General features: G+C 37.0%; 1 protein-coding gene across 1 annotated transcript; it reads right to left on the reverse strand.

The window, feature by feature from the left end:
- Positions 1-290: 290 nt before the first annotated feature.
- On the reverse strand, positions 291-11569 carry LOC121425064. The gene is made up of 3 exons (XM_041621019.1): positions 11102-11569; positions 2794-2884; positions 291-2313 (listed from the first exon to the last, which is right to left on the reverse strand). The coding sequence occupies exon 3, from the start codon at positions 2301-2303 to the stop codon at positions 633-635; it is 1671 nt and encodes a 556-aa protein (XP_041476953.1). The 5' UTR covers positions 2304-2313; positions 2794-2884; positions 11102-11569; the 3' UTR covers positions 291-632.
- Between the last annotated feature and the right edge of the window lie 2018 nt (positions 11570-13587).

Raw genomic sequence — 13587 nt, forward strand, 5'->3', positions numbered from 1 at the left:
CAATGTCTTTTTGGCAAAAAAATGCAAACTAATGACGCAATGTAAAGCCTCAAGACGAAATTGGCCAAGCGTTGTTCTACTAACCATGGCGTGTTTTCCTTCAGCAAGAAATTTATCCGCAATGTGCTGCACTCGACCCAGGTGAGGTGAATGGGTACCCGGCAGGATTAATTCCTTGCATGCACTGAGCGCCGGTGATAGCAGCTCGAGCTAAAGCCGGGGTAATAATAGCAGCGCTTTGTATCCTCAGGCGAAAGGCGCTTTATAAATACCGCTATTATTATTATTATTACTATTCATCATCTTTCAAGGTTACGTCAAGAAGGACCAAAGGTTCACCCACAGGTAACAATTATTCTAGACTTGGAATTGCACACATTTGGGCCAGAGCACTGCCGCTGTCTAGATTACAATTATTAAGAAATAGTAACAAGCTCTACGTAATATTAGAGATTCGTGTAAATAACTGGTGATATCAGTAAGTAACAAATCACAGTAACACTTTAACAACAACTGCTTCTTGATGATACGTCGTCGTCAACAGGATATCAAATGAGTCCATGAAACAATTTCAAATACCACTGCACATTGCACGGAAGAACAAGAATTAAAGGTTTGTTGTAAAATAAACATTAGTCATCACCATCCTCAGAACTCGATGAAGGGTATGGTGACCCGACATACATCCATTTATCACGTGATAGTTCTAAATCACACGTGACTAGTTCATCATCATCATCATCATCGTCATCTGAATCATAACGTGCAGCAGCTCCTCGATGAGACCTTGAACTCGTCTTCGCCAACGTATCACCTTCGTCACCCAACAATCCTGCTAGCCACTGTCGACATCGTTCAACGTTCTCGCTGAGATACACATCGTTATCATGGTGGGTTTCTCGCAAGTGAAATTCTGATGGCTTTGTTTGAGACAGGGGTATGACTGAATCCTGCTTGGGTATCTCACGCGCGTCGATCATCCGACTCCGCGTGCGCTTGATATTCGATCGCCGTAAACCACGTGATTTGTTCGTGGCTGTTGCTTGCGCATTGTCCGGCGAATTGCTGTCATCATTGTCGACATCGTCGTCGCCTTGAACCTTAGCAGGTGATCTTGTCGATCTTGATGAACCGGCACTCGCGCATCGTCCGTCCGCTCGTGCTTCTGAACGGCCAGAAGGGTTGGATGGGACAATAATAGTTGGCACGGTATTTTCAGTTTGTTTTGTATCGATGGTCACTTCTTCGGGTGCAGCCGGAACAGTTTGCCAAGATGGTGGCTTCGGTGGTTTGTAAGAAGGTTCTAGTTGTCTGTGATTCCCGGATCCTTCACTGGTGGCAAACCCTGACCACCTTGATGTTGATTCCACATTCCCATCGGCATCATATGACCCTCCCTGTGTGGCTACTGTTTGCCAAGAAGGTGCTTTGGATGGCCTATAGCTCACCGATTCTTGAATTCGGTCGTGCCTCTGCATCCCAATCTCTTCACTCTTTGAACGACCTATCTTTTTCAACATCTCTGAAGCATGGCTAGGTTTGGGATTAGTTTTCACTTCCGGTTCAGAGAGGTTTTGCTGGGAAGGCGTTTGTAAGTTTTGCCAAGAAGGTGGCTTAGGTGGTCGAACACTTATGATGTCATCTTTCTTGGAGCTCTTGCTCTTTGTCCTTACCCTGAATCTATCGCAATTTGTTCTATCGCTGCTCTTGATTCTATCGATCCCATTTTCGTGTGGAGGAAATTCATCTACACTATTTTGGCTTGGGTGTGTAACACCACCTTCGTCATCAAACTCATACATGGCGCAGTCACACAACATAGGACATGATTTGGAATTGTCCCTTCTAAGTCGCGCAAAAGACGATGACACTAACTCCTGTCGATGGAACTCGCTTGGTGGATAACTCATACGCTTCGAACCACTGCTCTTTGCCCTAACCAATCGCTGTTCTACTTTTGAATTTGTGTTCCTTTTGCTCACATACTTTCTCGGTCGGCTTGATGCTGTCTGCAATCCAGCTGATGATGGTCTAATTTCCTGGATGACAACCGACGAATTGTTCCCGTTCGTGTTCTCGTAATCTGTTACCGGAGTCGATGTACTTTGTCTTGTTCGTTTCTGCTTCTTGACGAAGTCTTTGATGGAGATCAATCTCCGATGTCGACGATGCGTTTCTTCTCCCTTGATCTCGTCGTGTTCGTTGCTCGAATTTGATATTGGCGGTAAAGCAGTGGTCATAGTCCCATCTTGTTGGTGTCTTCGTAGGGGATCGTATCGTAAAATCACTTGATGTGATGCCATATAGGTCAACCTAGATTTGGTGTAGAATAAAATAGAAATGGAAACAATTAGTGGGGTTTCATATATTTCTCCTTGATAGTACACAAATGTCTTGACAAGGGCAGAATGAAAGAATAAGGGGGAAATAAAGCAAATTCAATTTTATAGGGGATATCATAACCATTATACTCATGGTAAAAATGAAAATAAGCCCACTGAGCACTGTGTATATATTGGGCAAATAAGAATACGTCTTGTTACTGGATCATAGTTTGCCTTAATCTTAGATCACCCGTCATAATCCAAAGTTAAATTCATGATACTGGTATAACAGCACCTTTGTTTTTTCACAGATATGGCGCTGAATGCTGTTTATCAGAGGTGTTCATCATTATCACCACCACTATCACACTATCATCATAACAGTCATCACCATCATCGTCATCATCATCAGCAGCAGCATCATCATCATCAGGGTGTCTATGATGTGTTATGGGTAAATTTAACTTACTTAGCTTGGGTTTGGCATTGTGTTCCAGTCGTCTTGTTTATTAACCTTGCCAAAAACCGTTCCCCAGACTGGAGCCTGTGAGATGACGATCCTGTGAAGATTGAACAAAGTGATGGTGAGGGTAAAGAATATTTAATTGCGACGGCGAGTTGGAACTTTGAGATATTCAAACATTCAATGAAACACAAATAAAAAGACAGCCCTAAGGACTCGAATGCTGATGTTTTGTCAACTCGGTCATCAATTGTGGAATCCATGAAGGTGTGAGAGGGGTTGGGCGGGGTATACTCTTGAATTGAGGTTACTCCTCAGTGTCAGATCGGGGACCAAAACAAGGGCGTGCGCCGCCGCGTGCCCACTGTTGATTGTTCGGCTCTTGTTGGGGAAACAATCACACAATTCATTAAGATAGATTCAAAAATCTTTAATAAAACAATCAGAAAGAAATTATTAAAAAAATAGAAATGAAATAAAAAAAATAAGTAAATAAAATAGAATATAGGAATTACTTGGGAAACACAGTAATAATGTTCTGGTATGAATTTAGAGTAAAAGTGATAGATCCATCACTCTTGAAAATGGGCAAAAATAATACATAGGATTACGTGGTCTGAAATATTGCATCCTGTTTAAGTAGGAATCATAGATATCTTAAGGTCTTGAGCTGGCGCTGTTCAAAATGGCTAAGTGCATATTGGTTTAGCATGCGCATAACAATGAAAACCCTGAAAAAGTCCCCAATATTAACCCCATAGAACAAGGTATACCCCACTGGCGTAAATCCGGACCGAGCAGCTGGGGGATGATAGCAATATATTGACCTGAAAATTCAAAATTTTAAGGACACCCCCACACCAAGGGCTATATATACGGGGGTATATAGTCGTGTACATATACTACAATCTTTCGGTTAAAGGTCTTAACGATTTTTTTTTCGATGGCAATACTAAAATGGATTTGTTGTGATATATAAAGTAATGAATTACAATTAATATCAATATTCGAGCGAACGAAGGGAGCGAGCAAATTTTCAGTATTTGAATGACAGAATTGTGTCCAAAAACTTCTTTCAAATGGTGTGCAATTATCACATCACGGACAATGTATTGGTAGGTACACTATATTCCAAATGTGTTCATAATACTACCATCTTTCGGTTAAAGGTCCATCACGATATTTTTCGATGACTATAGTTAGAAGACTGAATGATGAACAAAATATTCCTTCAAAGAGTGTGTAATTATTGCAAAAATGCAGCGAGTGAGTGCTTAAGTCGGATAAAATGATATACATGATAGAGGATAAAATTTATATAAAGAAAAGGGCAATGTTAAGAGCAAATAAGGATTAAACAGTCTCGATTTTGTTCAATGAAAACTAATTTTCTCACTGGTTTAAGGTGAGATAAGAATTAAAAATTGGATCATGACTGAAGAGAACAAGGATGCTTAATAAAATGAATATACGACATCACAATTCCCCCCCCCCAAAAAAAAAAAAAAAAACGTGGAAATATCACAATGATGCATAATAAAAGGAAAATTTTGCAGTAAGGAAAGATTTTGTATAATCTATTGATGATGCATTATTCAAATTCATATTTGAAATATTTATTAGATTGTTATGGAATTAATGTGATTTAAAATCCCCAACAAACGGATGAAATTGTGAAATGGGTGGAAAATGTTCTAACTTGTCTCTGTGTTTAATTACCGGCATTGGCTTCGTCTAAATTCATCGTACACTCAAACTTGAAGCACCTTTATTTTTGTACAAATTATCATCCGCTTGCACAAAGATGCTAGTATGCTCCCCCCCCCCCGTTCACACCAGTGTATTCAATGATTGGTTTCAAAAGTCATTGGCATCAAACAGTTCATAAATGGACGTATTATAACCATACGCGATAAAATGTGCATATTTAGAATGCGGAACTGAGACAATTTAAGCACTTTGATTGCATTTAAAGATGAATTCGCGCATTAACAGAAGCATTAATCATTTTACCATTAAAACAAATCATCGTTTCTGTCTTAAAAAATGGGGGTATGATTGTACATGCCACTCCCTCCCCCTCTCCGAAATGTGGTTGGCTATATCCCCCCCCCCCCCACGATTTACGCACTTTATATTTTTCGGTGGAGGCACTCAAAACCCTACCAAATCACAAACATTGTCCCTATGTGTTTCTTGATATTCCTCGATCATTGCATGGGAGGTCTATTATCCATTTTAATTCAGTTATAGCCAAACAATCATTACGATCGCAAGTCTTCAAAGGAGAAATATATTGATTATGAATGTGGTCTTATTATATATCAATGGAAAGGTAATGATGTGGGGATCATCAGTGGGTTATTCAAAAAATACCGAAAATAATACAAAAAGGTGAAAATCGCCGATTAAAAAACGCTAAAATGCCCCTCCGAAATATGCCTCGCATCGGTCTCTGAATTGACTGGAATTTGATGACGTCACTGTCTGTACGAGAGGCGTGATTGGCTCTCCCACGTGAAGCTCCACTTGCATGCAAAACCTGTTGCGTGGGTACGTTTTCTCCACACTGTCACTGAATACTTCTATCACGAAATGAAAGAAAACCCAGAATTTTATCTAGATTTGGATTTTCAAATTGATGATTTTAAAGATGAAGAGAATGATGATGAAGTGAACAACACAGTGAGGTAGTTGGAGGTAAATAATGGGGGAACAATGCCGATGATTATGATGAAAATTCAACTTGCCTGACGATCACAAGTAAAGTCATGTACATGCCGATTCGCTACCAACTCATGCAGATGCCGATTCGCTACCAACTCATGCAGCTGCTGCTACAAGTGGTAGCTATACGTACACCGCGCGGCCCAATTTAATCCATGAAAATGAATAACCACATCCAGAGAGAGTCTATCATAAGAAGGAAAATAATGATATAACTGTACTTACAAACAAGTGAATAATCCGAATTAACCTGAAAGCAAATCAACTCACCGAATAGCAGCAGACGATATGCACCGACGATAAACTTCATGTGGCTGGGATAGATTGTCACTCGTTCTGTTAGATGTAATTTGTTACTCATTAATTTGACAAAATTACGAAACTCGGGGAATTATTTATATATATAAAAATATAGTAACATCTCTTATTATTTTTTGTATTACGATAAAACCTCTTTTGAAGGAAAACGTTGAGATAAACTAAAATTACTTTTAAATCCCCCCCCCCAACATGCGTAGCTTGTATGTCATTGCAAACAAACCATCGCAAACATGCACGTATTCCTTCCTTGCTGATTGAGAGCTGTGCAACACGTGCATAGATCTCAGTCTCAGCCAAGGCGAGCAAACAATACGGCATGTGTTGTTGTGATGGTTTGTTTACGATTACATAATGCTACGCATGATGGGATGATCTTTTACATCTAATTTTAATTTACCTCAAGGTTTTCCTTCAAAACAGGTTTTATCGTAATTCAAAAAATGATAAGAGATGTTAATATATTTTTATATAGAATAATAATTCCCGAGTTTCGTAATTTTGTCAAATTAATGAGATAAAAGTTACATCTAACAGAACGAGTGACAATCTATCCAGCCACATGAAGTTTATCGTCAGTGCATATGCCATATCGTCTGGTACTATTCGTTGAGTTGATTTGCCTTCAGGTTCGGATTATTCACTTGTTTGTAAGTACAGTTATATCATTTTCCTTCTTATGATAGACTGTCTGCATGTGGTTATTCATGTTCAGCATGAATTCAATTTGGCCCGCGCGGTGTAGCTAGCACTTCCAGCAGCATGAATGGGTAGCGAATCGGTATGTACATGACTTTACTTGTGATTGTGTTGCAAGTTGAATTTTCATCATCATCATCATCGGCGTAATTCCCCTATTTACCTCCAACTACGTCACTGTGTTGTTTCACTTCATCATCATTCTCTTCATCTCAAAATCATTAATTTGAAAATCCAAATCTAGATAAAATTCTGGTTTTTCTTTCGATCATTTCGGGATCGAAGTATTCAGTGACAATGTGGAGAAAATGTACCCTTGCAACAGGTTTTGCATGCAAGTGGAGCTTCACGTGGGAGAGCCAATCACGCCTCTCGTACAGACAGTGACGTCATAAAAATATCCCCATTTCGCGGACGTAATTCTGCGTGTTTGAAGCATTCAGAGAGAGAACTTTAAACTATCAATTAACAGAGTTTCATTAGTCTCCATGATAAATGATGTACACCATCGTGTTCTCCTTATTTTCTCCTTTATTGTGATATATGATTCTCCAGTTTTACGATTTTCAATATATTTCTACTTTCAAAAAGATCGAGGCATCGCTACACTGGAGAGGTCATTTTTTTTTTGCAACAGAACCCGGACAGATCCGTTGTCCAGACAGCAAAACATCTGATAGCGAACATGGACAATGGCGTGATTCTTGTGATAGCAGCATCCACATCTATAATATGTTTGCTCTTTAAAGATAGATTGAATGTTTAATCATGATTCGAACAATGAGAACAATCAAGGCGTGAATTGACGTAGGGCATGTGTTTATTCCATTAAATCATAGCATTGTGACGGGGTTCATTCACATTATAGAGCTTGTTTATGGTTTTATGGTTGATAAACTACAACTGTATTTTTAACACGCATTTTCCAATTCCAGGGTATTTGACGTGCGAACAAGATTCTGTATACATTATACTGCCAAGTGTTTTAAATGTATATCATTATGCAACATACACAACTAGCGTATAGATGAGGAGGGCGTGTGACAATGTACCCCCTCCCCCCAAAAAAATTAATAAATAAATAAAATAAATGAATAAAAAATAAAAAATGAAATAAAAATGAATAAATAAATAAATAAAATAATAATGAAATAAAATAAAATAAAATAAAAATAAAAATCACGGTCAAGAAAATGGGGAGAAAGGGAAAGAAAATACAAGGAAAAGGGGTTAGAAATAATATTATTTTCTACAATATTATATGTCGAAATCTATATTAAAATTTGACAAAGTCCACCCAACAACAATTTAATAAAGGATAGAATCGAATCCGACATCGCAGCCACTTTATCCCGGCCTTGGCCTCTAGTAGAATCACATGATTAAACTCTTAACGACTTTTTTTCTAGCAGCCTATTGAGTGACACTAATCCCCATTCTCGACTCAACAAGACAAAGCAAAAATTTTGAAAAAAGCATAACACTGGAAATTTCATCGAATTCGGATGAAAATAAAGAATCTTGAACAAGTTTTTTACCAAATGGTGCAAAACCTATATAATCAGACACATAAATTTACACGCGACTCTGTTAAAAAAAAAAATCGTTTCATTAATCATGAACCATTCAAAATATAAACATATTTTAAACTTCTGACACATATTATGTGCAGCTCGCAAGTGATAAAAAATAAAAACTTCAAAATTCCCAATTAGTAACGATGGATTGATTAATTATCACATTTTATGTTCCATCAAGACCAGTTTAGCGCAAGAGTGGACGACCCATTGGTTAGTTGTTTTAGTTTATCCAACATGCAATTACTATTTTGCAAAAAAATAGCTACTTTGTGTCATTTCAATTTAACAGAAATGGTTAGAATAAAATGTAGGCCTACTCACAAACTGGTGACATGATATTTTCTCCGGCGACATTTGCTCCTGGCTTTATTTTGCCTCGAAATAGGGTCAGTTTTAGGGTTGCAATGGGGTTTTATGTAGGTTTAGGATAGGCTATAGTGTTAAATCAAGAGTTGAAGTTAGTCATTCCCTTAATGTGAGGAATTTACTGCGGAGCAATTGTCGCCGGAGTAATTGTCATGGTACCCACACACTAATTGCTGCATCCTGCATGGAACACGACGGTAGCACCTTCGTGGTGTAAACTTGCACCACCAGTGGAAAAGGGTGCAAAAGTTCACCTCTTTATCGTTATTATTTGTACCAAGAAATGCTCGTTTGCAACTTTTCACCTTTTAAATATATACTCGACGTTAAGGAAGGTTCAAATCTGCGACTTTAGCACACTCTGCACCCTATCGGGGTGCTAAATGTTGCACAAAATGAAAATAATTACACTCAGTGGCACCCCTTTGAGTGCTGCTACAATACCAATCCCCATACATGCCATTGGATTCATATTTGAACCCCTATTTCTTATAGTTCATACGAAAAAAAACCCCATTGTATATAGGCATAGCAGTTTTTCAAGTCCGTGGTGACCCTATTTCTTGAAACAATCTGTAAACATAGATATAATCGAGACTCGTCCACATATTTTATACTATTTCCACAAAAAAAATATTCAAGTATTGCATTTGTGTTTCGCTGTGACTATTTGCCGACTATTTTAATCGGCTTGAGAGGGTTTCAAAGTAGCCGTCTACAAAGGAAATAACGGTGAAGAGAGTAGATATAATAAATCCGAGGGAGAGGGAGAGAAAGAGAGAAGAATAAAATAGGAGTTATCAGCTTACGATATAACTAGCATTGTTTGTGAAGCTTAGAATCCTTGTATCGATGAATAGAGCTTGCTCTGTTCGTTCTATCAATGTTTCGATGGCAATATAAGTAAGGAGCATGACTGAAAGGGGGCCATGGAGAGAAGGTGTGTTTCTGATAGAATTCCATTGTACCCTTTACAATTCCCAAGAATGACGCCAATTGTAAAGGCAACTTTTCGATTGTTTGCAAGATTATAGCCGAATATTCTCGTAAACCTTAATGTTTATTCCTCTCACACACGTTTTTTTTACACAATAATTGCCTACGACAAGGACAAGTGTTGCTATAATGCTTATTTGGGTGGAATTACGAGGACAAAATATATGTATATAATGTACATGTTCATGTATGTGTAATGTCTAGAAAAGACAGTGTTATTTGGAAATTATTGTGCCTCGTTTTTACACGTATATAGCTGAAATAATCATAGATAAAACTACGAAATTATTCACAGGATTCGTGGCTGGATTGGGGGACGACACTGGGAGACAACTCGACCAGTTTGAATTTGTGCCGCCAATTAAAAAAGACACACATTCGAATGTAACGTTGGTTCATATCATTAAAAACACGCACGATAACGCCCCCTTTAAATTCAGGATTACTAAATCACTCCGAGTCTCCCGAGCAGAAGCAACCAACTAACAGCAAAGTCCAGATTACGCCATCAAAACTTATGTTGACGAAACATACTCTGCATTCGGGCGCTATAAAAATTAAAGTTGAAAATTGATTTTAGAATAATAGATCTCTAAGAACGTTTTGACTGTGAAATATTATATGCTAAAATAAGGTCAAACAATATTTTGTGCGATCAGCCAGACGAAATTATTCACGAAACCAATGCAAATAAGATACAAAACACGGCAAAATGACTTGGAATTTTGCAGTGGATATATACATTTTCGCTTTGTCTGTTTGTTATATGTAGGCTTGAAATAAAGTGATGAATTATATATTTTTTTGTTTTCTCTTACGTTCATTGGGCCTAATGAGGTACATTACAACATTAAGAACAGACAATACAGTAATAACATTTTCTATCAATATTTCTTAATTCAATTCCTTTTTTCACCCGGCCAATTTTGAGGAGAGTTATAATTATGATCGTATAGCGTCGTTTTAAGGATGAAAGTCATCTCTTGATCTATGTAGGCCCTTGTTTTTACGATAAATGCTTCGACGATAAATGCTTCGAAATTTTCTGGATACTAAAATTACATTGAGATATCTTTGGGTGATGAATTTACAATCATTTAGGCCAATAAATATACGATCCAACTATACCTTGAACATACCTTGAACATACCTTGAAGTGCCACACTTCCATCTTCACGTGGGTAGATATTAGTGTGGCAGGGTTTGGGGGCTTTGAAGCCCATTAATAAATCATTAATCAATCAAAGCTCTTAATCTACTGAACTGTTAATGGGCAATTGATGCCTTCGTTGCATCTTGCATATAGAGAATATAAACTAACTTGCTTTAGAGCCAAACTTGATATTGACCAATTAATAATCAATTATTTTGCCATTCAGATAAAGTAGTATACAGTAATACATCGTCGCATCTTGACCTCACGCCACAGATGCCCTGCCCTGCACGTTACCGTATGCTTGATCCTCTTAAATAAGTATTAGGATTTCATTTGTGCGATTAATAGTCCCAATGCGGGTTCTTAAAATCAAATATTCATGATAAAGCCGTTCTCAAATCAAGGAACATTTGAATACATTAATACATATATAGCAGGTATGATATATAGGGATGTATAGTTGTATACTCACGTTGTTAATTAATGTTTTATAAGCCTACACTCCTATCAAAATACATCAAAAAGCTGCGTCTTTTTTCACTTGCAATCATAGCTCCAAAGATCGGCCTTTGCGCACTGAAAATCCGAAAATCCACAATCCACGCACGCACGGGTGACGATCCAACAGTCAAAGAGTGATCTGCAGCAGTGATTTTTTTCATCAACGTCTGCGATCGTTATGAAATAATGATGAAATAAATGCGAGATAGGTAAAGCTTGCACACGTTTCGTACCAAAAAAAATCATTCAGGTACTCCCCTTCAGCCTTCTTTTCGGTGAGGATGGTACGATATTTAGTCCTTGGCACGAATCGCCATAACTGTGCATAGAATATGAACGGACCACTACATGATTGTGTCCATTCTCCTTCTCCTATGAGAGTTTTTTCTACCTCCCTCTATTCATTCTCGAGTGTAGACAGGTCGAGGTAACAATAGAATGATGAGGGGAGGTTCTATTGGTCCGCCGACCCCCAGAGGATTTAGAAGCTTTTGGGGCATTCATGCTTTTTGCTTGTTTAGTGCTTACTATTTTTGTGGCCGAAACGGCCAAAACAAATTCATCCAAGCTCTCTATTTTTTTTTCATTGTAAGAAGGGGTTGGTGAGGGCGTGGAAAAGTGTGGATGCAAAATCGAAAACGAAAATTATAGATATATGAAATCAACGGAAAGGAGGGGTTCACATTTTAGGCTAGGTGAGAAATTGAAATATACACGATAGTTTTAATTTAAAAACTAAAACAATTAGATGCACTGAGTTCAAACGATTAAAAAGCCAAAAAGGCACATTGAAAGATAAAAATGCACAGTCATTGTTGATTTCTTTGCAAACTTTTTTTTAGTGATGAAACTGGTAATAAACAAGACAACAATGCCAAGGTATTCTGTACATTGGCATGGGTTAATAATTACACTGGCAATAACTTGTTTGAAAAGATACTTAACATTGATTCATGATGTGTTTACTAGTTTTCATATGATGAAAATCACACAGGACAACAAAAAATCAAATTCGTATTGATACTTTAGAGATATCTGTCAGAGGAAGTCATCATTGGCTAAATCTCATGGGGAGATGTCTTTTTGAACACTAAATCATGTTTATAGTTTCTAGGCTTCATTTTATAACATAGACACAGGTGACAGTACAAGTGGGACCTTGTAGCTAAGATTTTTTTTAGTCAGTGTTAACTTATGCCTTTAAAATCAGTTTTTTTTATATTGTAACATCTCTCTTCATATTACATGTATCTATATATAACATCGTAACACTATAACCATAATAACTTGCACATATTTTTAGAGCTTTCTAGCGATAATCGGGTATTCGGTTTCGGATAATCACATAATTTCGTTACTCTCTCACCAAAAGAGAGTCTTTCCCATTGCTTTGTATTGTATGTAGATCATGTGGTTTTGAAAATAATGACGATTCTAAACAATTTTATATCTCGTGTGTTTTTTTAAAGGATTTGTGATGATGAAAAAAATCTCAGTAAAGCAATTTAAACCCCAAAATATATTTATAACAAATATATTCTGCAAAAAAAATGTTCTCATTTTTGTTTGTGCATTGAAAAATAAATCTGACATTGAATTCTTGAAGATTATACGTATATTTACAAAAAGATGCCAAATAGACAAATAATCTTCTAATATTATTGCTATTCAATACTTACTACGTATCTTACTATGTGAAAATGCTTTGCATCTGCGAGGATTATATCTATTTTTTCTAATATGTGTTGAAATTACACGGTTCCAAGTTTTAATTAGAGTCATAACACAAATATACATTTCGTTACTTTCAACCAGGTGATGGTTGATTGTAGAGCGATTTAGTGGAAGAGGAATGGCGAATGGCTTACAAAAAACCCCAGCAAAATTAGCATTTCTAGAAATAGCTATACCCTGGATCCAAATAGTAACTGTTGTGATAGCACAAGTCAAGAGATTGCCGGTGACAAACAATTGTTAAAGTTCCAACCCGTTCCAACTTTCAATACAAATACAAATGAACTAACTACGCAAGGACATTTCTTATTCTCATCATTCTTGTTTTGTCAAAAAGGCTGTATCATGGTGAATTAAGACTGCACAATAAACTAATAATGAAAAAAGGCATCTCCTGATTTGTAAATAAAAGAGGTGCATAATTGGTTAAAGGCTTCTTGTTATCAATAGTCAGTTTGGTACAAAGATGTCTTCAAATTCTAAACGAAAGGTATTTGTTTTTATTATTTCACTGTAAGGGGAACATATTACGTTGGAATCTTTTATGTCATGTTTTGACAGAAAATACCAGTGACATATTTACGTGTTCGTTCATTCGAATTTAATGCATCTCTACTGTTTTTTTTTTAATAAACAGTAAGATAAGATATATTTCATGATAAAAATGGAATTGTATGATGGATTAATTGGGAAAATCAAATTAATTCAATTTTAGTGTTTTTA

This window comes from Lytechinus variegatus, chromosome 12 (genome assembly GCF_018143015.1).
Source record: "Lytechinus variegatus isolate NC3 chromosome 12, Lvar_3.0, whole genome shotgun sequence".
In the NCBI taxonomy this organism is placed as follows: Eukaryota; Metazoa; Echinodermata; class Echinoidea; order Temnopleuroida; family Toxopneustidae; genus Lytechinus; species Lytechinus variegatus.